Consider the following 27987-nt stretch of genomic DNA (forward strand, 5'->3'; position numbering starts at 1 on the left):
CACACAGGACCACCCTCTTACCAATTGAGCCACACAGGACCACCCTCTTACCAACTGAGCCACACAGGACCACCCTCTTCCCAACTGAGCCACACAGGACCACCCTCTTACCAACTGAGTCACACAGGACCACCCTCTCTATTGTGTTATAGATGGACCAGTGATATTATAGATGGACCAGTGTTATTATAGATGGACCAGTGATATTATAGATGGACCAGTGATATTATAGATGGACCAGTGATATTATAGATGGACCAGTGTTATTATAGATAGACCAGTGTGTTATAGATGGACCAGTGATATTATAGATAGACCAGTGTGTTATAGATGGACCAGTGATATTATAGATGGACCAGTGATATTATAGATAGACCAGTGTGTTATAGATGGACCAGTATGTTATAGATGGACCAGTGATATTATAGATAGACCAGTGATATTATAGATGGACCAGTGATATTATAGATGGACCAGTGTGTTATAGATGGACCAGTGTGTTATAGATGGACCAGTGATATTATAGATGGACCAGTGTGTTATAGATGGACCAGTGATATTATAGATAGACCAGTGTGTTATAGATGGACCAGTGATATTATAGATGGACCAGTGTGTTATAGATGGACCAGTGATATTATAGATAGACCAGTGTGTTATAGATGGACCAGTGATATTATAGATAGACCAGTGTGTTATAGATGGACCAGTGATATTATAGATGGACCAGTGATATTATAGATGGACCAGTGATATTATAGATAGACCAGTGATATTATAGATGGACCAGTGATATTATAAATGGACCAGTGATATTATAGATGGACCAGTGTGTTATAGATGGACCAGTGATATTATAGATGGACCAGTGATATTATAGATGGACCAGTGATATTATAGATGGACCAGTGATATTATAGATGGACCAGTGATATTATAGATGGACCAGTGATATTATAGATGGACCAGTGATATTATAGATGGACCAGTGTGTTATAGATAGACCAGTGTGTTATAGATGGACCAGTGTGTTATAAATGGACCAGTGTGTTATAGATGGACCAGTGATATTATAGATAGACCAGTGTGTTATAGATGGACCAGTGATATTATAGATGGACCAGTGATATTATAGATGGACCAGTGATATTATAGATAGACCAGTGATATTATAGATGGACCAGTGATATTATAAATGGACCAGTGATATTATAGATGGACCAGTGATATTATAGATGGACCAGTGATATGATAGATAGACCAGTGATATTATAGATAGACCAGTGATATTATAAACGGACCAGTGATATTATAGATGGACCAGTGTGTTATAGATGGACCAGTGATATTATAAACGGACCAGTGATATTATAGATAGACCAGTGTGTTATAGATGGACCAGTGATATTATAAACGGACCAGTGATATTATAGATAGACCAGTGTGTTATAGATGGACCAGTGTGTTATAGATGGACCAGTGTGTTATAGATGGACCAGTGATATTATAGATGGACCAGTGATATTATAGATGGACCAGTGATATTATAGATATACCAGTGATATTATAGATGGACCAGTGATATTATAGATAGACCAGTGATATTATAGATGAACCAGTGTGTTATAGATGGACCAGTGATATTATAGATAGACCAGTGATATTAAAGATGGACCAGTGATATTATAAATGGACCAGTGATATTATAGATGGACCAGTGATATTATAGATAGACCAGTGATATTATAGATGGACCAGTGTGGTATAGATGGACCAGTGATATTATAGATGGACCAGTGTGTTATAGATGGACCAGTGATATTATAGATAGACCAGTGATATTATAGATGGACCAGTGTGGTATAGATGGACCAGTGATATTATAGATGGACCAGTGTGTTATAGATGGACCAGTGATATTATAGATGGACCAGTGTGGAATAGATGGACCAGTGTGGTATAGATGGACCAGTGATATTATAGATGGACCAGTGTGTTATAGATGGACCAGTGATATTATAGTTGGACCAGTGATATTATAGATGGACCAGTGTGTTATAGATGGACCAGTGTGTTATAGATGGACCAGTGATATTATAGATGGACCAGTGTGGTATAGATGGACCAGTGTGTTATAGATGGACCAGTGTGTTATAGATGGACCAGTGTGTTATAGATGGACCAGTGATATTATAGATAGACCAGTGATATTATAGATGGACCAGTGATATTATAGATGGACCAGTGATATTATAAATGGACCAGTGTGTTATAGATGGACCAGTGATATTATAGATAGACCAGTGATATTATAGATGGACCAGTGATATTATAAATGGACCAGTGATATTATAGATGGACCAGTGATATTATAGATGGACCAGTGATATTATAGATGGACCAGTGATGGACCAGTGATATTATAGATGGACCAGTGATATAACAGTGATATTATAAACGGACCAGTGATATTATAGATAGACCAGTGATATTATAGATGGACCAGTGATATTATAGATGGACCAGTGATATTATAGATAGACCAGTGATATTATAGATGGACCAGTGATATTATAGATGGACCAGTGATATTATAAACGGACCAGTGATATTATAGATGGACCAGTGTGTTATAGATAGACCAGTGTGTTATAGATGGACCAGTGATATTATAAATGGACCAGTGTGTTATAGATGGACCAGTGATATTATAGATAGACCAGTGATATTATAAATGGACCAGTGTGGTATAGATGGACCAGTGATATTATAGATAGACCAGTGTGTTATAGATGGACCAGTGATATTATAAATGGACCAGTGATATTATAGATGGACCAGTGATATTATAGATAGACCAGTGTGTTATAGATGGACCAGTGATATTATAAATGGACCAGTGATATTATAGATGGACCAGTGATATTATAGATGGACCAGTGATATTATAGATAGACCAGTGATATTATAGATGGACCAGTGATATTATAGATGGACCAGTGATATTATAGATGGACCAGTGATATTATAGATATACCAGTGATATTATAGATGGACCAGTGATATTATAGATAGACCAGTGATATTATAGATGAACCAGTGTGTTATAGATAGACCAGTGATATTAAAGATGGACCAGTGATATTATAAATGGACCAGTGATATTATAGATGGACCAGTGATATTATAGATAGACCAGTGATATTATAGATGGACCAGTGTGGTATAGATGGACCAGTGATATTATAGATGGACCAGTGTGTTATAGATGGACCAGTGATATTATAGATGGACCAGTGTGTTATAGATGGACCAGTGTGTTATAGATGGACCAGTGATATTATAGATGGACCAGTGTGGTATAGATGGACCAGTGTGTTATAGATGGACCAGTGTGTTATAGATAGACCAGTGTGTTATAGATGGACCAGTGATATTATAGATGGACCAGTGTGTTATAGATGGACCAGTGATATTATAGATGGACCAGTGATATTATAGATGGACCAGTGATATTATAGATGGACCAGTGATATTATAGATGGACCAGTGATATTATAGATGGACCAGTGATATTATAGATGGACCAGTGATGGACCAGTGATATATAGATGGACCAGTGATATTATAGATGGACCAGTGATATTATAGATGGACCAGTGATATTATAGATAGACCAGTGATATTATAGATGGACCAGTGTGGTATAGATGGACCAGTGATATTATAGATGGACCAGTGTGTTATAGATGGACCAGTGATATTATAGATGGACCAGTGTGGAATAGATGGACCAGTGTGGTATAGATGGACCAGTGATATTATAGATGGACCAGTGATATTATAGATGGACCAGTGATATTATAGATGGACCAGTGATATTATAGATGGACCAGTGATATTATAGATGGACCAGTGATATTATAGATGGACCAGTGATATTATAGATGGACCAGTGATATTATAGATGGACCAGTGATATTATAGATGGACCAGTGATATTATAGATGGACCAGTGTGTTATAGATGGACCAGTGATATTATAGATAGACCAGTGATATTATAGATGGACCAGTGATATTATAGATGGACCAGTGATATTATAGATGGACCAGTGTGTTATAGATGGACCAGTGATATTATAGATAGACCAGTGATATTATAGATGGACCAGTGATATTATAAATGGACCAGTGATATTATAGATGGACCAGTGATATTATAGATGGACCAGTGATATTATAGATGGACCAGTGATGGACCAGTGATATTATAGATGGACCAGTGATATAACAGTGATATTATAAACGGACCAGTGATATTATAGATAGACCAGTGATATTATAGATGGACCAGTGATATTATAGATGGACCAGTGATATTATAGATAGACCAGTGATATTATAGATGGACCAGTGATATTATAGATGGACCAGTGATATTATAAACGGACCAGTGATATTATAGATGGACCAGTGTGTTATAGATTGTGTTATAGATGGACCAGTGATATTATAAATGGACCAGTGTGTTATAGATGGACCAGTGATATTATAGATAGACCAGTGATATTATAAATGGACCAGTGTGGTATAGATGGACCAGTGATATTATAGATAGACCAGTGATGTTATAGATGGACCAGTGATATTATAAATGGACCAGTGATATTATAGATGGACCAGTGATATTATAGATAGACCAGTGTGTTATAGATGGACCAGTGATATTATAAATGGACCAGTGATATTATAGATGGACCAGTGATATTATAGATGGACCAGTGATATTATAGATAGACCAGTGATATTATAGATGGACCAGTGATATTATAGATGGACCAGTGATATTATAGATGGACCAGTGATATTATAGATATACCAGTGATATTATAGATGGACCAGTGATATTATAGATAGACCAGTGATATTATAGATGAACCAGTGTGTTATAGATGGACCAGTGATATTATAGATAGACCAGTGATATTAAAGATGGACCAGTGATATTATAGATGGACCAGTGATATTATAGATAGACCAGTGATATTATAGATGGACCAGTGTGGTATAGATGGACCAGTGATATTATAGATGGACCAGTGTGTTATAGATGGACCAGTGATATTATAGATGGACCAGTGTGTTATAGATGGACCAGTGTGTTATAGATGGACCAGTGATATTATAGATGGACCAGTGTGGTATAGATGGACCAGTGTGTTATAGATGGACCAGTGTGTTATAGATAGACCAGTGTGTTATAGATGGACCAGTGATATTATAGATGGACCAGTGTGTTATAGATGGACCAGTGATATTATAGATAGACCAGTGATATTATAGATGGACCAGTGATATTATAGATGGACCAGTGATATTATAGATGGACCAGTGATATTATAAATGGACCAGTGTGTTATAGATGGACCAGTGATATTATAGATAGACCAGTGATATTATAGATGGACCAGTGATATTATAAATGGACCAGTGATATTATAGATGGACCAGTGATATTATAGATAGACCAGTGATATTATAGATGGACCAGTGATATTATAGATGGACCAGTGATGGACCAGTGATATTATAGATGGACCAGTGATATAACAGTGATATTATAAACGGACCAGTGATATTATAGATAGACAAGTGATATTATAGATGGACCAGTGATATTATAGATGGACCAGTGATATTATAGATAGACCAGTGATATTATAGATGGACCAGTGATATTATAGATGGACCAGTGATATTATAGATGGACCAGTGATATTATAGTTGGACCAGTGATATTATAGATGGACCAGTGATATTATAGATGGACCAGTGATATTATAGATGGACCAGTGATATTATAGATGGACCAGTGATATTATAGATGGACCAGTGATATTATAGATGGACCAGTGTGTTATAGATGGACCAGTGATATTATAGATGGACCAGTGATATTATAGATGGACCAGTGTGTTATAGATGGACCAGTGTGTTATAGATGGACCAGTGATATTATAGATGGACCAGTGTGTTATAGATAGACCAGTGATATTATAGATGGACCAGTGATATTATAGATGGACCAGTGAGTTATAGATGGACCAGTGATATTATAGATGGACCAGTGTGTTATAGATGGACCAGTGTGTTATAGATGGACCAGTGATATTATAGATGGACCAGTGTGTTATAGATGGACCAGTGATATTATAGATAGACCAGTGATATTATAGATGGACCAGTGATATTATAAATGGACCAGTGATATTATAGATGGACCAGTGATATTATAGATGGACCAGTGATATTATAAATGGACCAGTGTGTTATAGATGGACCAGTGATATTATAGATGGACCAGTGATATTATAGATAGACCAGTGATATTATAGATGGACCAGTGATATTATAGATGGACCAGTGATATTATAAATGGACCAGTGTGTTATAGATGGACCAGTGATATTATAGATGGACCAGTGATATTATAGATGGACCAGTGATATAATAGATGGACCAGTGATATTATAAACGGACCAGTGATATTATAGATGGACCAGTGTGTTATAGATGGACCAGTGTGTTATAGATGGACCAGTGATATTATAGATGGACCAGTGATATTATAGATGGACCAGTGATATTATAGATAGACCAGTGATATTATAGATGGACCAGTGATATTATAGATGGACCAGTGATATTATAGATAGACCAGTGATATTATAGATGGACCAGTGATATTATAGATGGACCAGTGATATTATAGATAGACCAGTGATATTATAGATAGACCAGTGATATTATAGATGGACCAGTGATATTATAGATGGACCAGTGATATTATAGATAGACCAGTGATATTATAGATGGACCAGTGTGTTATAGATGGACCAGTGTGTTATAGATGGACCAGTGATATTATAGATGGACCAGTGTGTTATAGATGGACCAGTGATATTATAGATGGACCAGTGTGTTATAGATGGACCAGTGATATTATAGATAGACCAGTGATATTATAGATGGACCAGTGATATTATAAATGGACCAGTGATATTATAGATGGACCAGTGATATTATAGATGGACCAGTGATATTATAGATGGACCAGTGATATTATAGATGGACCAGTGATATTATAGATGGACCAGTGATATTATAGATGGACCAGTGTATTATAGATGGACCAGTGTATTATAGATGGACCAGTGATATTATAGATGGACCAGTGATATTATAGATGGACCAGTGATATTATAGATAGACCAGTGATATTATAGATGGACCAGTGATATTATAGATGGACCAGTGATATTATAGATGGACCAGTGATATTATAGATGGACCAGTGATATTATAGATGGACCAGTGATATTATAGATAGACCAGTGATATTATAGATAGACCAGTGATATTATAGATGGACCAGTGATATTATAGATGGACCAGTGATATTATAGATAGACCAGTGATATTATAGATGGACCAGTGATATTATAAATGGACCAGTGATATTATAGATGGACCAGTGATATTATAGATAGACCAGTGATATTATAGATGGACCAGTGATATTATAGATGGACCAGTGATATTATAGATGGACCAGTGATATTATAGATGGACCAGTGATATTATAGATGGACCAGTGATATTATAGATGGACCAGTGATATTATAGATAGACCAGTGATATTATAGATGGACCAGTGATATTATAGATGGACCAGTGATATTATAGATGGACCAGTGATATTATAGATGGACCAGTGTGTTATAGATGGACCAGTGATATTATAGATAGACCAGTGATATTATAGATGGACCAGTGATATTATAGATGGACCAGTGATATTATAGATGGACCAGTGATATTATAAATGGACCAGTGTGTTATAGATGGACCAGTGATATTATAGATAGACCAGTGATATTATAGATGGACCAGTGATATTATAAATGGACCAGTGATATTATAGATGGACCAGTGATATTATAGATAGACCAGTTATATTATAGATGGACCAGTGATGGACCAGTGATATTATAGATGGACCAGTGATATAACAGTGATATTATAAACGGACCAGTGATATTATAGATAGACCAGTGATATTATAGATGGACCAGTGATATTATAGATGGACCAGTGATATTATAGATGGACCAGTGATATTATAGATATACCAGTGATATTATAGATGGACCAGTGATATTATAGATGGACCAGTGATATTATAGATGGACCAGTGATGGACCAGTGATATTATAGATGGACCAGTGATATAACAGTGATATTATAAACGGACCAGTGATATTATAGATAGACAAGTGATATTATAGATGGACCAGTGATATTATAGATGGACCAGTGATATTATAGATAGACCAGTGATATTATAGATGGACCAGTGATATTATAGATGGACCAGTGATATTATAGATGGACCAGTGATATTATAGATGGACCAGTGATATTATAGATGGACCAGTGATATTATAGATGGACCAGTGGTATTATAGATGGACCAGTGATATTATAGATGGACCAGTGATATTATAGATGGACCAGTGATATTATAGATGGACCAGTGATATTATAGATGGACCAGTGATATTATAGATGGACCAGTGATATTATAGATGGACCAGTGTGTTATAGATGGACCAGTGTGTTATAGATGGACCAGTGATATTATAGATGGACCAGTGTGTTATAGATAGACCAGTGATATTATAGATGGACCAGTGATATTATAGATGGACCAGTGATATTATAGATGGACCAGTGATATTATAGATGGACCAGTGTGTTATAGATGGACCAGTGTGTTATAGATGGACCAGTGATATTATAGATGGACCAGTGTGTTATAGATGGACCAGTGATATTATAGATAGACCAGTGATATTATAGATGGACCAGTGATATTATAAATGGACCAGTGATATTATAGATGGACCAGTGATATTATAGATGGACCAGTGATATTATAAATGGACCAGTGTGTTATAGATGGACCAGTGATATTATAGATGGACCAGTGATATTATAGATGGACCAGTGATATTATAAATGGACCAGTGATATTATAGATGGACCAGTGATATTATAGATGGACCAGTGATATTATAGATGGACCAGTGATATTATAGATGGACCAGTGATATTATAAACGGACCAGTGATATTATAGATGGACCAGTGTGTTATAGATGGACCAGTGTGTTATAGATGGACCAGTGATATTATAGATGGACCAGTGATATTATAGATGGACCAGTGATATTATAGATAGACCAGTGATATTATAGATGGACCAGTGATATTATAGATAGACCAGTGATATTATAGATGGACCAGTGTGTTATAGATGGACCAGTGTGTTATAGATGGACCAGTGATATTATAGATGGACCAGTGTGTTATAGATGGACCAGTGATATTATAGATAGACCAGTGATATTATAGATGGACCAGTGATATTATAAATGGACCAGTGATATTATAGATGGACCAGTGATATTATAGATGGACCAGTGATATTATAGATGGACCAGTGATATTATAGATGGACCAGTGTATTATAGATGGACCAGTGATATTATAGATGGACCAGTGATATTATAGATGGACCAGTGATATTATAAATGGACCAGTGATATTATAGATGGACCAGTGATATTATAAATGGACCAGTGATATTATAGATGGACCAGTGATATTATAGATGGACCAGTGATATTATAAATGGACCAGTGATATTATAAATGGACCAGTGATATTATAGATGGACCAGTGATATTATAAATGGACCAGTGATATTATAGATGGACCAGTGATATTATAAATGGACCAGTGATATTATAGATGGACCAGTGATATTATAGATGGACCAGTGATATTATAGATGGACCAGTGATATTATAGATGGACCAGTGATATTATAGATGGACCAGTGATATTATAGATGGACCAGTGATATTATAGATGGACCAGTGATATTATAGATGGACCAGTGATATTATAGATGGACCAGTGATATTATAGATGGACCAGTGATATTATAGATGGACCAGTGATATTATAGATGGACCAGTGATATTATATTATAGATGGACCAGTGATATTATAGATGGACCAGTGATATTATAAATGGACCAGTGATATTATAGATGGACCAGTGATATTATAAATGGACCAGTGATATTATAGATGGACCAGTGATATTATAGATAGACCAGTGATATTATAGATGGACCAGTGATATTATAAATGGACCAGTGATATTATAGATGGACCAGTGATATTATAGATGGACCAGTGATATTATAGATGGACCAGTGATATATAGATGGACCAGTGATATTATAGATGGACCAGTGATATTATAGATGGACCAGTGTGTTATAGATGGACCAGTGTGTTATAGATGGACCAGTGATATTATAGATGGACCAGTGATATTATAGATAGACCAGTGATATTATAGATGGACCAATGATATTATAGATGGACCAGTGATATTATAGATAGACCAGTGATATTATAGATAGACCAGTGATATTATAGATGGACCAGTGATATTATAGATGGACCAGTGATATTATAGATGGACCAGTGATATTATAGATGGACCAGTGATATTATAAATGGACCAGTGATATTATAGATGGACCAGTGATATTATAGATAGACCAGTGATATTATAGATGGACCAGTGATATTATAGATGGACCAGTGATATAATAGATGGACCAGTGATATTATAAACGGACCAGTGATATTATAGATGGACCAGTGTGTTATAGATGGACCAGTGTGTTATAGATGGACCAGTGATATTATAGATGGACCAGTGATATTATAGATGGACCAGTGATATTATAGATAGACCAGTGATATTATAGATGGACCAGTGATATTATAGATGGACCAGTGATATTATAGATGGACCAGTGATATTATAGATGGACCAGTGTGTTATAGATGGACCAGTGATATTATAGATAGACCAGTGATATTATAGATGGACCAGTGATATTATAGATGGACCAGTGATATTATAGATGGACCAGTGATATTATAAATGGACCAGTGTGTTATAGATGGACCAGTGATATTATAGATAGACCAGTGATATTATAGATGGACCAGTGATATTATAAATGGACCAGTGATATTATAGATGGACCAGTGATATTATAGATAGACCAGTTATATTATAGATGGACCAGTGATGGACCAGTGATATTATAGATGGACCAGTGATATAACAGTGATATTATAAACGGACCAGTGATATTATAGATAGACCAGTGATATTATAGATGGACCAGTGATATTATAGATGGACCAGTGATATTATAGATAGACCAGTGATATTATAGATGGACCAGTGATATTATAGATGGACCAGTGATATTATAAACGGACCAGTGATATTATAGATGGACCAGTGTGTTATAGATAGACCAGTGTGTTATAGATGGACCAGTGATATTATAAATGGACCAGTGTGTTATAGATGGACCAGTGATATTATAGATAGACCAGTGATATTATAAATGGACCAGTGTGGTATAGATGGACCAGTGATATTATAGATGGACCAGTGATGTTATAGATGGACCAGTGATATTATAAATGGACCAGTGATATTATAGATGGACCAGTGATATTATAGATAGACCAGTGTGTTATAGATGGACCAGTGATATTATAAATGGACCAGTGATATTATAGATGGACCAGTGATATTATAGATGGACCAGTGATATTATAGATAGACCAGTGATATTATAGATGGACCAGTGATATTATAGATGGACCAGTGATATTATAGATGGACCAGTGATATTATAGATATACCAGTGATATTATAGATGGACCAGTGATATTATAGATAGACCAGTGATATTATAGATGAACCAGTGTGTTATAGATGGACCAGTGATATTATAGATAGACCAGTGATATTAAAGATGGACCAGTGATATTATAAATGGACCAGTGATATTATAGATGGACCAGTGATATTATAGATGGACCAGTGATATTATAGATAGACCAGTGATATTATAGATGGACCAGTGTGGTATAGATGGACCAGTGATATATAGATGGACCAGTGTGTTATAGATGGACCAGTGATATTATAGATGGACCAGTGTATTATAGATGGACCAGTGTGTTATAGATGGACCAGTGATATTATAGATGGACCAGTGTGGTATAGATGGACCAGTGTGTTATAGATGGACCAGTGTGTTATAGATGGACCAGTGATATTATAGATGGACCAGTGATATTATAGATGGACCAGTGATATTATAGATGGACCAGTGATATTATAGATGGACCAGTGATATTATAGATGGACCAGTGATATTATAGATGGACCAGTGATATTATAGATGGACCAGTGATATTATAGATGACCAGTATTATAAATGGACCAGTGATATTATAGATGGACCAGTGATATTATAGATAGACCAGTGATATTATAGATGGACCAGTGATATTATAGATGGACCAGTGATATTATAGATGGACCAGTGATATTATAAATGGACCAGTGATATTATAGATAGACCAGTGATATTATAGATGGACCAGTGATATAACAGTGATATTATAAACGGACCAGTGATATTATAGATAGACCAGTGATATTATAGATGGACCAGTGATATTATAGATGGACCAGTGATATTATAGATAGACCAGTGATATTATAGATGGACCAGTGATATTATAGATGGACCAGTGATATTATAGATGGACCAGTGATATTATAGTTGGACCAGTGATATTATAGATGGACCAGTGATATTATAGATGGACCAGTGATATTATAGATGGACCAGTGATATTATAGATGGACCAGTGATATTATAGATGGACCAGTGTGTTATAGATGGACCAGTGATATTATAGATGGACCAGTGATATTATAGATGGACCAGTGTGTTATAGATGGACCAGTGTGTTATAGATGGACCAGTGATATTATAGATGGACCAGTGTGTTATAGATAGACCAGTGATATTATAGATGGACCAGTGATATTATAGATGGACCAGTGATATTATAGATGGACCAGTGATATTATAGATGGACCAGTGTGTTATAGATGGACCAGTGTGTTATAGATGGACCAGTGATATTATAGATGGACCAGTGTGTTATAGATGGACCAGTGATATTATAGATAGACCAGTGATATTATAGATGGACCAGTGATATTATAAATGGACCAGTGATATTATAGATGGACCAGTGATATTATAGATAGACCAGTGATATTATAGATGGACCAGTGATATTATAGATGGACCAGTGATATTATAGATGGACCAGTGATATTATAAATGGACCAGTGATATTATAGATGGACCAGTGTGTTATAGATGGACCAGTGTGTTATAGATGGACCAGTGATATTATAGATGGACCAGTGATATTATAGATGGACCAGTGATATTATAGATAGACCAGTGATATTATAGATGGACCAGTGATATTATAGATGGACCAGTGATATTATAGATAGACCAGTGATATTATAGATGGACCAGTGATATTATAGATGGACCAGTGATATTATAGATAGACCAGTGATATTATAGATAGACCAGTGATATTATAGATGGACCAGTGATATTATAGATGGACCAGTGATATTATAGATAGACCAGTGATATTATAGATGGACCAGTGATATTATAAATGGACCAGTGATATTATAGATGGACCAGTGATATTATAGATAGACCAGTGATATTATAGATGGACCAGTGATATTATAGATGGACCAGTGATATAATAGATGGACCAGTGATATTATAGAACGGACCAGTGATATTATAGATGGACCAGTGATATTATAGATGGACCAGTGATGTTATAGATGGACCAGTGATATTATAGATGGACCAGTGATATTATAGATGGACCAGTGATATTATAGATAGACCAGTGATATTATAGATGGACCAGTGATATTATAGATGGACCAGTGATATTATAGATGGACCAGTGATATTATAGATGGACCAGTGTGTTATAGATGGACCAGTGATATTATAGATAGACCAGTGATATTATAGATGGACCAGTGATATTATAGATGGACCAGTGTGTTATAGATGGACCAGTGTGTTATAGATGGACCAGTGATATTATAGATGGACCAGTGTGTTATAGATAGACCAGTGATATTATAGATGGACCAGTGATATTATAGATGGACCAGTGTGTTATAGATGGACCAGTGATATTATAGATGGACCAGTGATATTATAGATGGACCAGTGTGTTATAGATGGACCAGTGTGTTATAGATGGACCAGTGTGTTATAGATAGACCAGTGATATTATAGATGGACCAGTGATATTATAGATGGACCAGTGTGTTATAGATAGACCAGTGATATTATAGATGGACCAGTGTGTTATAGATGGACCAGTGATATTATAGATGGACCAGTGTGGTATAGATGGACCAGTGTGTTATAGATGGACCAGTGTGTTATAGATGGACCAGTGATATTATAGATGAACCAGTGATATTATAGATAGACCAGTGATATTATAGATGAACCAGTGTGTTATAGATGGACCAGTGTGTTATAGATGGACCAGTGATATTATAGATTGACCACTGATATTATAGATGGACCAGTGATATTATAGATGGACCAGTGATATTATAGATAGACCAGTGATATTATAGATGAACCAGTGTGTTATAGATGGACCAGTGATATTATAGATGGACCAGTGTGTTATAGATAGACCAGTGATATTATAGATGGACCAGTGATATTATAGATAGACCAGTGATATTATAGATGAACCAGTGTGTTATAGATGGACCAGTGATATTATAGATGAACCAGTGTGTTATAGATGGACCAGTGATATTATAGATGGACCAGTGTGGTATAGATGGACCAGTGTGTTATAGATGGACCAGTGTGTTATAGATGGACCAGTGATATTATAGATGGACCAGTGATATTATAGATAGACCAGTGATATTATAGATGAACCAGTGTGTTATAGATGGACCAGTGTGTTATAGATGGACCAGTGATATTATAGATGGACCAGTGATATTATAGATGGACCAGTGATATTATAGATGGACCAGTGATATTATAGATAGACCAGTGATATTATAGATGAACCAGTGTGTTATAGATGGACCAGTGATATTATAGATGGACCAGTGTGTTATAGATAGACCAGTGATATTATAGATGGACCAGTGATATTATAGATAGACCAGTGATATTATAGATGGACCAGTGTGTTATAGATAGACCAGTGTGTTATAGATGGACCAGTGTGTTATAGATAGACCAGTGTGTTATAGATGGACCAGTGATATTATAGATGGACCAGTGATATTATAGATAGACCAGTGATATTATAGATGGACCATATTATAGATAGACCAGTGATGTTATAGATGGACCAGTGTGTTATAGATGGACCAGTGTGTTATAGATGGACCAGTGATATTATAGATGGACCAGTGATATTATAGATAGACCAGTGTGTTATAGATGGACCAGTGTGTTATAGATGGACCAGTGATATTATAGATAGACCAGTGTGTTATAGATGGATCAGTGTGTTATAGATGGACCAGTGATATTATAGATAGACCAGTGATATTATAGATGGACCAGTGATATTATAGATGGACCAGTCATATTATAGATGGACCAGTGATATTATAGATGGACCAGTGATATTATAGATAGACCAGTGATATTATAGATGAACCAGTGTGTTATAGATGGACCAGTGATATTATAGATGGACCAGTGATATTATAGATGGACCAGTGATATTATAGATGGACCAGTGATATTATAGATGGACCAGTGTGTTATAGATGGACCAGTGATATTATAGATGGACCAGTGATATTATAGATGGACCAGTGATATTATAGATGGACCAGTGATATTATAGATGGACCAGTGATATTATAGATGGACCAGTGATATTATAGATGGACCAGTGTGTTATAGATGGACCAGTGATATTATAGATGGACCAGTGATATTATAGATGGACCAGTGATATTATAGATGGACCAGTGATATTATAGATGGACCAGTGATATTATAGATGGACCAGTGATATAATAGATGGACCAGTGATATTATAAACGGACCAGTGATATTATAGATGGACCAGTGTGTTATAGATGGACCAGTGTGTTATAGATGGACCAGTGATATTATAGATGGACCAGTGATATTATAGATGGACCAGTGATATTATAGATGGACCAGTGATATTATAGATGGACCAGTGATATTATAGATGGACCAGTGATATTATAGATGGACCAGTGTGTTATAGATGGACCAGTGATATTATAGATAGACCAGTGATATTATAGATGGACCAGTGATATTATAGATGGACCAGTGATATTATAGATGGACCAGTGATATTATAGATGGACCAGTGATATTATAGATGGACCAGTGTGTTATAGATGGACCACTGATATTATAGATAGACCAGTGATATTATAGATGGACCAGTGATATTATAGATGGACCAGTGATATTATAGATGGACCAGTGATATTATAGATGGACCAGTGATATTATAGATGGACCAGTGTGTTATAGATGGACCAGTGATATTATAGATGGACCAGTGATATTATAGATGGACCAGTGATATTATAGATGGACCAGTGATATTATAGATGGACCAGTGATATTATAGATGGACCAGTGATATTATAGATGGACCAGTGATATTATAGATGGACCAGTGATATTATAGATGGACCAGTGATATTATAGATGGACCAGTGATGTTATAGATGGACCAGTGTGTTATAGATGGACCAGTGTGTTATAGATGGACCAGTGTGTTATAGATAGACCAGTGATATTATAGATGGACCAGCGATATTATAGATGGACCAGTGTGTTATAGATAGACCAGTGATATTATAGATGGACCAGTGATGTTATAGATGGACCAGTGATATTATAGATGGACCAGTGATATTATAGATGGACCAGTGTGTTATAGATGGACCAGTGATATTATAGATGGACCAGTGATATTATAGATGGACCAGTGATATTATAGATAGACCAGTGCTGTTATAGATGGACCAGTGATATTATAGATGGACCAGTGATATTATAGATGGACCAGTGTGTTATAGATGGACCAGTGATATTATAGATGAACCAGTGTGTTATAGATGGACCAGTGTGTTATAGATGGACCAGTGTGTTATAGATGGACCAGTGATATTATAGTTGGACCAGTGTGTTATAGATGGACCAGTGTGTTATAGATGGACCAGTGTGTTATAGATGGACCAGTGATATTATAGATGGACCAGTGTTATTATAGATGGACCAGTGTGTTATAGATGGACCAGTGTGTTATAGATAGACCAGTGTGTTATAGATGGACCAGTGATATTATAGATAGACCAGTGTGTTATAGATGGACCAGTGATATTATAGATGGACCAGTGATATTATAGATAGACCAGTGTGTTATAGATGGACCAGTGTGTTATAGATGGACCAGTGATATTATAGATAGACCAGTGATATTATAGATGGACCAGTGTGTTATAGATGGACCAGTGTGTTATAGATGGAACAGTGATATTATAGATGGACCAGTGTTATTATAGATGGACCAGTGTGTTATAGATGGACCAGTGTGTTATAGATAGACCAGTGTGTTATAGATGGACCAGTGATATTATAGATAGACCAGTGTGTTATAGATGGACCAGTGATATTATAGATGGACCAGTGATATTATAGATGGACCAGTGATATTATAGATGGACCAGTGATATTATAGATGAACCAGTGTGTTATAGATGGACCAGTGATATTATAGATGCACCAGTGATATTAAAGATGCACCAGTGATATTATAGATGGACCAGTGTGTTATAGATGGACCAGTGATATTATAGATGCACCAGTGATATTAAAGATGCACCAGTGATATTATAGATGGACCAGTGTGTTATAGATGGACCAGTGTGTTATAGATGGACCAGTGTATTATAGATGGACCAGTGATATTATAGATGACCAGTGATATTATAGATAGACCAGTGTGTTATAGATGGACCAGTGATATTATAGATGGACCAGTGATATTATAGATGGACCAGTGTGTTATAGATAGACCAGTGATATTATAGATGACCAGTGTGTTATAGATGGACCAGTGATATAGATGATAGATGGACCAGTGATATTATAGATGGACCAGTGTGTTATAGATGGACCAGTGATATTATAGATGGACCAGTGATATTATAGATGGACCAGTGTGTTATAGATGGACCAGTGATATTATAGATAGACCAGTGATATTATAGATGGACCAGTGATAGATGGACCAGTATATAGATGGACCAGTGATATTATAGATGGACCAGTGATATTATAGATGGACCAGTGATATTATAGATGGACCAGTGATATTATAGATGGACCAGTGATATTATAGATGGACCAGTGATATTATAGATGGACCAGTGATATTATAGATGGACCAGTGATATTATAGATGGACCAGTGATATTATAGATGGACCAGTGATATTATAGATGGACCAGTGTGTTATAGATGGACCAGTGATATTATAGATGGACCAGTGTGGTATAGATGGACCAGTGTGTTATAGATGGACCAGTGTGTTATAGATGGACCAGTGTGTTATAGATGGACCAGTGTGTTATAGATAGACCAGTGATATTATAGATGGACCAGCGATATTATAGATGGACCAGTGTGTTATAGATAGACCAGTGATATTATAGATGGACCAGTGTGTTATAGATGGACCAGTGATATTATAGATGGACCAGTGATATTATAGATGGACCAGTGTGTTATAGATGGACCAGTGATATTATAGATGGACCAGTGATATTATAGATGGACCAGTGATATTATAGATAGACCAGTGCTGTTATAGATGGACCAGTGATATTATAGATGGACCAGTGATATTATAGATGGACCAGTGTGTTATAGATGGACCAGTGATATTATAGATGAACCAGTGTGTTATAGATGGACCAGTGTGTTATAGATGGACCAGTGTGTTATAGATGGACCAGTGATATTATAGATGGACCAGTGTGTTATAGATGGACCAGTGTGTTATAGATGGACCAGTGTGTTATAGATAGACCAGTGATATTATAGATGGACCAGCGATATTATAGATGGACCAGTGTGTTATAGATAGACCAGTGATATTATAGATGGACCAGTGTGTTATAGATGGACCAGTGATATTATAGATGGACCAGTGATATTATAGATGGACCAGTGATATTATAGATGGACCAGTGATATTATAGATAGACCAGTGATATTATAGATGGACCAGTGTGTTATAGATGGACCAGTGATATTATAGATGGACCAGTGATATTATAGATGGACCAGTGTATTATAGATGGACCAGTGTGTTATAGATGGAACAGTGATATTATAGATGGACCAGTGTTATTATAGATGGACCAGTGTGTTATAGATGGACCAGTGTGTTATAGATAGACCAGTGTGTTATAGATGGACCAGTGATATTATAGATAGACCAGTGTGTTATAGATGGACCAGTGATATTATAGATGGACCAGTGATATTATAGATGGACCAGTGATATTATAGATGGACCAGTGATATTATAGATGAACCAGTGTGTTATAGATGGACCAGTGATATTATAGATGCACCAGTGATATTAAAGATGCACCAGTGATATTATAGATGGACCAGTGTGTTATAGATGGACCAGTGTGTTATAGATGGACCAGTGTGTTATAGATGGACCAGTGATATTATAGATAGACCAGTGATATTATAGATAGACCAGTGTGTTATAGATGGACCAGTGATATTATAGATGGACCAGTGTGTTATAGATGGACCAGTGTTATTATAGATAGACCAGTGATATTATAGATAGACCAGTGTGTTATAGATGGACCAGTGATATTATAGATAGACCAGTGATATTATAGATGGACCAGTGTGTTATAGATGGACCAGTGTGTTATAGATAGACCAGTGTGTTATAGATGGACCAGTGATATTATAGATAGACCAGTGTGTTATAGATGGACCAGTGATATTATAGATGGACCAGTGATATTATAGATAGACCAGTGTGTTATAGATGGACCAGTGTGTTATAGATGGACCAGTGATATTATAGATAGACCAGTGATATTATAGATGGACCAGTGATATTATAGATGGACCAGTGTGTTATAGATGGACCAGTGTGTTATAGATGGACCAGTGATATTATAGATAGACCAGTGATATTATAGATGGACCAGTGATATTATAGATAGACCAGTGATATTATAATATATAATAATAATATATGCCATTTAGCAGACGCTTTTATCCAAAGCGACTTACAGTCATGTGTGCATACATTCTACGTATGGGTGGTCCCGGGAATCGAACCCACTACCCTGGCGTTACAAGCGCCATGCTCTACCAACTGAGCTACAGAAGGACCACATATATAGATAGACCAGTGTGTTATAGATGGACCAGTGATATTATAGATGGACCAGTGATATTATAGATAGACCAGTGTGTTATAGATGGACCAGTGTGTTATAGATGGACCAGTGATATTATAGATGGACCAGTGATATTATAGATGGACCAGTGTGTTATAGATGGACCAGTGTTATTATAGATAGACCAGTGATATTATAGATAGACCAGTGTGTTATAGATGGACCAGTGATATTATAGATAGACCAGTGATATTATAGATGGACCAGTGATATTATAAACGGACCAGTGATATTATAGATGGACCAGTGTGTTATAGATGGACCAGTGATATTATAGATGGACCAGTGTGTTATAGATGGACCAGTGATATTATAGATGGACCAGTGATATTATAGATGGACCAGTATGTTATAGATGGACCAGTGATACTATAGATGGACCAGTGATATTATAGATGGACCAGTGTGTTATAGATGGACCAGTGTGTTATAGATGGACCAGTGATATTATAGATAGACCAGTGATATTATAGATGGACCAGTGATATTATAGATAGACCAGTGATATTATAGATAGACCAGTGATATTATAATATATAATAATAATATATGCCATTTAGCAGACGCTTTTATCCAAAGCGACTTACAGTCAGGTGTGCATACATTCTACGTATGGGTGGTCCCGGGAATCGAAACCACTACCCTGGCGTTACAAGCGCCATGCTCTACCAACTGAGCTACAGAAGGATCACATATATAGATAGACCAGTGTGTTATAGATGGACCAGTGATGTTATAGATAGACCAGTGATATTATAGATGGACCAGTGATATTATAGATGGACCAGTGATGTTATAGATGGACCAGTGATATTATAGATGGACCAGTGATATTATAGATGGACCAGTGATATTATAGATAGACCAGTGATATTATAGATGGACCAGTGATATTATAGATGGACCAGTGATATTATAGATAGACCAGTGATATTATAGATAGACCAGTGATATTATAGATGGACCAGTGATATTATAGATAGACCAGTGATATTATAGATGGACCAGTGTGTTATAGATGAACCAGATATTACAGATAGAGCGTTGTATGTGGTGAACAGTGCCTACCTGTTACTGTATAGAGGCAGGACGGCCCAGCGTAACAGTTCAGGAGACTTGCCCTGTTTCGTCCCTTGGAGACGTATCGTCAACATGGACTCATAAGGTAGCTGTTTGATCTGTTTCGGGAACACCATCCTGAAAACACACAGATATATATACACAGTATATACGAATCCATTCATATTCTATATTCTAAACGGGGGGGGAAATTACATAATTCAAAAAAGGGTGAAATTGACTAAAACTGGAAGAAAATTCCCGGCAGGAAATGAGACTTGATTTTAGTGGAAGTGAAGTTGGATCCAGAATAACATGTGAATAACTGAGTCCCATTGGTTGAAGAGACCCTTACATGCGGTGACACTGAATCTTGTTGCCAAGCGACAAGGCTGTGCTGATGTTCTCGGAGACGCCCGTCTCGCAGATATCTTTCCCTCCATAGGTCAGCGAACAGGAAATGGAGAAGTAATTAAAACTGGTAACGACAGACAAGAGGAGGACCAAAATAAATGCATTAGACCTCACTGCACTTCCTCTACCCATTGTTGTATTGTGGTGTTTGACAAAACCCTTACGGAACAGAACACCCAGTCAGATTACATCCTCCTGCACTAAAAAAAAACAAAAAAGGTACTAGCACTGAAATGTCGTCTTTGTTTTTCTTTCACTTTGACTAGCGCACTATTTGAGAAAGATTTCACTTTCAATGACTGTGATATGTGCCTGTTTTGACTACTTTAGTTGAATCCACCGATTTTCCAGAGCTGTAAAAAGGTCTGTGTAAACAGTCAATGTTCTGTTACAATAGGTTGAGCGCTCTCTCTCTCTGTCTCTCTGTCTCTCTGTGTCTCTGTGTCTCTGTGTCTCTGTGTCTCTGTGTCTCTGTGTCTCTGTCTGTCTGTCTGTCTGTCTGTCTGTCTCTCTCTCTCTCTCTCTCTCTCTCTCTCTCTCTCTCTCTCTCTCTCTCTCTCTCTCTCTCTCTCTCTCTCTCTCTCTCTCTCTCTCTCTCTCTCTCTCTCTCTCTCTCTCTCTCTCTCTCTCTCTCTCTCTCTCTCTCTCTCTCTCTCTCTCTCTCTCTCTCTCTCTCTCTCTCTCTCTCTCTCTCTCTCTCTCTCTCTCTCTCTCTCTCTCTCTCTCTCTCTCTCTCTCTCTCTCTCTCTCTCTCTCTCTCTCTCTCTCTCTCTCTCTCTCTCTCTCTCTCTCTCTCTCTCTCTCTCTCTCTCTCTCTCTCTCTAGTGTAATACCTGTTTAACCAGTTGGGTTGTAGCCTGTAGAGCGCTGCAACGTTGAGCTGGAGGATGTCAGAGCTGTGTTCTACGTCACAGACAGGAGGGTTGTGGTACACGTCCTGGCCCCTGAAGTCTGAGCTGAAGTTGTCAAAGAAAACGTGCAGCAGTTTGCCCAGGGCCTGGTGGAGCATCATCATCGCTATAGAACAACAGACTACAGTTATAGAACAACAGACTATATATATAGAACAACAGACATAGAACAGACTACAGTTGTAGAACAACAGACATAGAACAGACTACATGTATAGAACAACAGACTACAGTTATAGAACACCAGACTACAGGTATAGAACACCAGACTACAGGTATAGAACACCAGAACACAGTAATAGAACACCAGAACACAGTAATAGAACACCAGACTACAGTTATAGAACACCAGACTAGTTATAGAACACCAGACTAGTTATAGAACACCAGACTACAGTTATAGAACACCAGACTACAGTTATAGACCACCGGACTACAGTTATAGAACACCAGACTACAGGTATAGAACACCAGACTAGTTATAGAACACAAGACTACAGTTATAGACCACCAGACTACAGTTATAGAACACCAGACTACAGGAATAGAACACCAGACTACAGACTACAGGTATAGAACACCAGACTACAGGAATAGAACACCAGACTACAGTTATAGAACACCAGACTACATGTATAGAACAACAGACTAGTTATAGAACAACAGACTAGTTATAGAACACCAGACTGCAGGTATAGAACACCAGACTACAGGTATAGAACACCAGACTACAGGTATAGAACACCAGACTAGTTATAGAACACCAGACTAGTTATAGAACACCAGACTACAGGTATAGAACACCAGACTACAGTTATAGAACAACATACTAGTTATAGAACAACAGACTAGTTATAGAACACCAGACTGCAGGTATAGAACACCAGACTACAGGTATAGAACACCAGACTACATGTATAGAACACCAGACTACAGGTATAGAACACCAGACTACAGGTACAGAACACCAGACTACAGGTATAGAACACCAGACTACAGTTATAGAACACCAGACTAGTTATAGAACACCAGACTACAGTTATAGAACACCAGACTAGTTATAGAACACCAGACTTGTTATAGAACACCAGACTACAGGTATAGAACACCAGACTACAGTTATAGAACAACATACTAGTTATAGAACAACAGACTAGTTATAGAACACCAGACTGCAGGTATAGAACACCAGACTACAGGTATAGAACACCAGACTACAGGTATAGAACACCAGACTACAGGTATAGAACACCAGACTACAGTTATAGAACAACATACTAGTTATAGAACAACAGACTAGTTATAGAACACCAGACTGCAGGTATAGAACACCAGACTACAGGTATAGAACACCAGACTACAGGTATAGAACACCAGACTACAGTTATAGAACAACATACTAGTTATAGAACAACAGACTAGTTATAGAACACCAGACGACAGGTATAGAACACCAGACTACAGGTATAGAACACCAGACTACATGTATAGAACAACTGACTACAGTTATAGAACACCAGACTACAGTTATAGAACACCAGACTACAGTTATAGAACATCAGACTACAGTTATAGAACACCAGACTACAGGTATAGAACAACAGACTAACAACAGACTACAGTTATAGAACAACAGACTACAGGTATAGAACAACAGACTACAGTTATAGAACACCAGACTACAGGTATAGAACAACAGACTAACAACAGACTACAGTTATAGAACAACAGACTACAGGTATAGAACAACAGACTACAGGTATAGAACACCAGACTACAGGTATAGAACAACAGACTACAGGTATAGAACAACAGACTAAAGGTATAGTCTGGTCCTTCTGTGGCTCAGTTGGTAGAGCATGGCGCTTGTAACGCCAGGGTAGTGGGTTCGATTCCCGGGACCACCCATACGTAGAATGTATGCACACATGACTGTAAGTCGCTTTGGATAAAAGCGTCAGCTAAATGGCATATATTATTATATATTATATTATAGAACACCAGACTACAGTTATAGAACACCAGACTACAGAACAACAGACTAACAACAGACTACAGTTATAGAACACCAGACTACAGGTATAGAACACCAGACTACAGGTATAGAACAACAGACTAGTTACAGAACAACAGACTACAGTTATAGAACACCAGACTACAGGTATAGAACACCAGACTACAGGTATAGAACACCAGACTACAGGTATAGAACACCAGACTACAGGTATAGAACAACAGACTACAGGTATAGAACACCAGACTACAGTTATAGAACACCAGACTACAGAACAACAGACTAACAACAGACTACAGTTATAGAACACCAGACTACAGGTATAGAACACCAGACTACAGGTATAGAACAACAGACTAGTTACAGAACAACAGACTACAGTTATAGAACACCAGACTACAGGTATAGAACACCAGACTACAGGTATAGAACACCAGACTACAGGTATAGAACACCAGACTACAGGTATAGAACAACAGACTACAGCTATAGAACAACAGGCTAGTTACAGAACAACAGACATACAAGAACATCAGAGGGTTCATCCAAAATCAGTCACATATGGAAATCTGGTTTGTTAAATAAACTACAATAGTCTACACATGGAACCATTCAAGTGTTTGCAGCCAAGCACTCTCACTGCATGTTCTCAGACGTAGGTTAACCTTAAACCTCTGTTTAACAGCATGCTTGGTTTGAGCTCAAGCGTATCTCATAGACTTCCTTAATAATGGGACTTACAGGTCTCACACTCGTACATTTCCAAATGGTCCTGGAGGAGAACAACAAACAAGGAAACATGACTTTGCATTTTTCACGATGAAACCGTCAGAGTAAAGAATTTTTCTGTGAATGTGGTATAATTTGAACATGTGCAGCCCGTGATTTAGGAATCAACTGTATTTATATTACTGTATTTAGTGCTATACATTAAATCCAGATTTAGTATCAGTGCTTTAGGAATCAACAGTATTTATATTACTGTATTTAGTGCTAAACATTGAATCCAGATTTAGTATCAGTGCTTTAGGAATCAACAGTATTTATATTACTGTATTTAGTGCTATACATTGAATCCAGATTTAGTATCAGTGCTTTAGGAATCAACAGTATTTATATTACTGTATTTAGTGCTATAAGTTAAATCCAGATTTAGTATCAGTGCTTTAGGAATCAACCGTATTTATATTACTGTATTTAGTGCTATACATTGAATCCAGATTTAGTATCAGTGCTTTAGGAATCAACAGTATTTATATTACTGTATTTAGTGCTATACATTAAATCCAGATTTAGTATCAGTGCTTTAGGAATCAACCGTATTTATATTACTGTATTTAGTGCTATACATTAAATCCAGATTTTGTACCAGTGCTTTAGGAATCAACAGTAATTACATTACTGTAATTAGTGCTATACATTATATGCAGATTTTGTACCAGTGCTACAGGTTTAATCCTCCGTAGCTTGCCGATAGCCTCCTCCAGCTCTCTAGTAGAGATCCCACACAGCAGGTTGATGATGGTACGGACCTCATCCAATAGCAGGTTAAGATTACTGCCACACTTTGGAGACAGAAAATAGAATACAATAGACATACATTAGGAAACAGGTGCATGATGTGAATGCCACTGTGATGCCAAAAGAAAAGTTGAGGACATTTAAAGCTGTAACTTATGCATTTACTATAGGGCTGTACTGGGATATTTGATTGCACAGTTAGCCTATTTGTGTATCCCTGTAACTAGACCAGAGTCCTGAACTACTATGTGCAAAGATTGCGTCATCATCCCCTTTCATTTAAAGCTGCACAATGCAGAAATCGCTCCGCCATTTCCTGGTTCTTAAAATTCTAACAGTTTGCCTAAATACAAGCAAGTACAGCGTAGAGACTAATTGTACCATCTAAACGGCTCTGAAATATAATTTCCATAACCCAAAATATTGTATTTTCAGCTGTTTGAAGCTGTTGTAGAAAACCGAATGTAAAAGACGCAGAAAAAAAGAAATGTAAGAATAGGAAGCATAGAAACAGCAAACATAGAACAGATCTACCGCTTCTTAGACTTGATTTCAATGTAAATGACAGATCTATAATTCACATTTCAATGTAAATGACAGATCTATAACTCACATTTCTATGTAAATGACAGATCTATAACTCACATTTCATATTGCAGCTTTAACGAAGACGACTGATTAAATATTTTATTAATCTTTTTTTGTGTGTGTGTGTAAAAAAAAAAGAGAACCATGTTAAAACAACCATCACATGACAAAATGCATTTCAAACTTCATATACAGTAAAACATATTTTACTTTATCAATAGGAATTGGGAAAAAAGTGCTTGTGCATTGATAAGGTCACCAAAGAAGGCAGGAACAATAAGTTAATAAAATAAAGAAGCTACTTGTAACGGCGTTCTTCGTTTGTAGAAAGAGAGTCGGACCGAAATGCAGCGTCGTGGTTACTCATGTCTTTAATGAAGGAAGAGCGATACATGAAATAACTAAATAAATACAAAAACAACAAACGGAACGTGAAACCTAATTACAGCCTATCTGGTGAAACTACACAGAGAGAGGAACAATCACCCACGAAATACAGTGAAACCCAGGCTACCTAAATACGGTTCCCAATCAGAGACAACAAGAATCACCTGACTCTGATTGAGAACCGCCTCAGGCAGCCAAGCCTATACTAGACACACCCCCAATCAACCACAATCCCAATGCCTACAAAAACCCCAATACGACAATACAATAACCCCATGTCACACCCTGGCCTGAACAAAATAATTAAAGAAAACACAAAATACTAAGACCAAGGCGTGACACTACTTTAACAAGCCTATTTTACACCATAGCCTGATGAATTTTCAAGGTAACTTTTCTTTCATTTTGACTTCAGGCACAAATGAAAATGTCCACC

The 27987-nt window shown here is 36.6% G+C and overlaps 1 protein-coding gene across 4 annotated transcripts in view; it reads right to left on the reverse strand.

Moving 5' to 3' along the window:
- Positions 1–27987, reverse strand: part of pik3c2g (phosphatidylinositol-4-phosphate 3-kinase catalytic subunit type 2 gamma) — an 81870-nt gene that overhangs the window by 41057 nt on the left and 12826 nt on the right. For all 4 annotated transcript variants that reach the window (XR_008067021.1, XM_052466568.1, XM_052466570.1 and 1 more), the window contains 5 exons: positions 26495–26620; positions 25797–25827; positions 22964–23147; positions 22072–22194; positions 21726–21854 (listed from right to left, as the gene is read on the reverse strand). Coding sequence is in view for 3 of the 4 variants with exons in the window: in XM_052466568.1 (XP_052322528.1) it covers positions 21726–21854; positions 22072–22194; positions 22964–23147; positions 25797–25827; positions 26495–26620 (593 nt within the window). In the remaining variant the exon portion in view is untranslated. The remainder of the gene's footprint in view (positions 1–21725; positions 21855–22071; positions 22195–22963; positions 23148–25796; positions 25828–26494; positions 26621–27987) is intronic.

Source organism: Oncorhynchus keta, chromosome 17 (assembly GCF_023373465.1).
Source record: "Oncorhynchus keta strain PuntledgeMale-10-30-2019 chromosome 17, Oket_V2, whole genome shotgun sequence".
Classification (NCBI taxonomy): domain Eukaryota; kingdom Metazoa; phylum Chordata; class Actinopteri; order Salmoniformes; family Salmonidae; genus Oncorhynchus; species Oncorhynchus keta.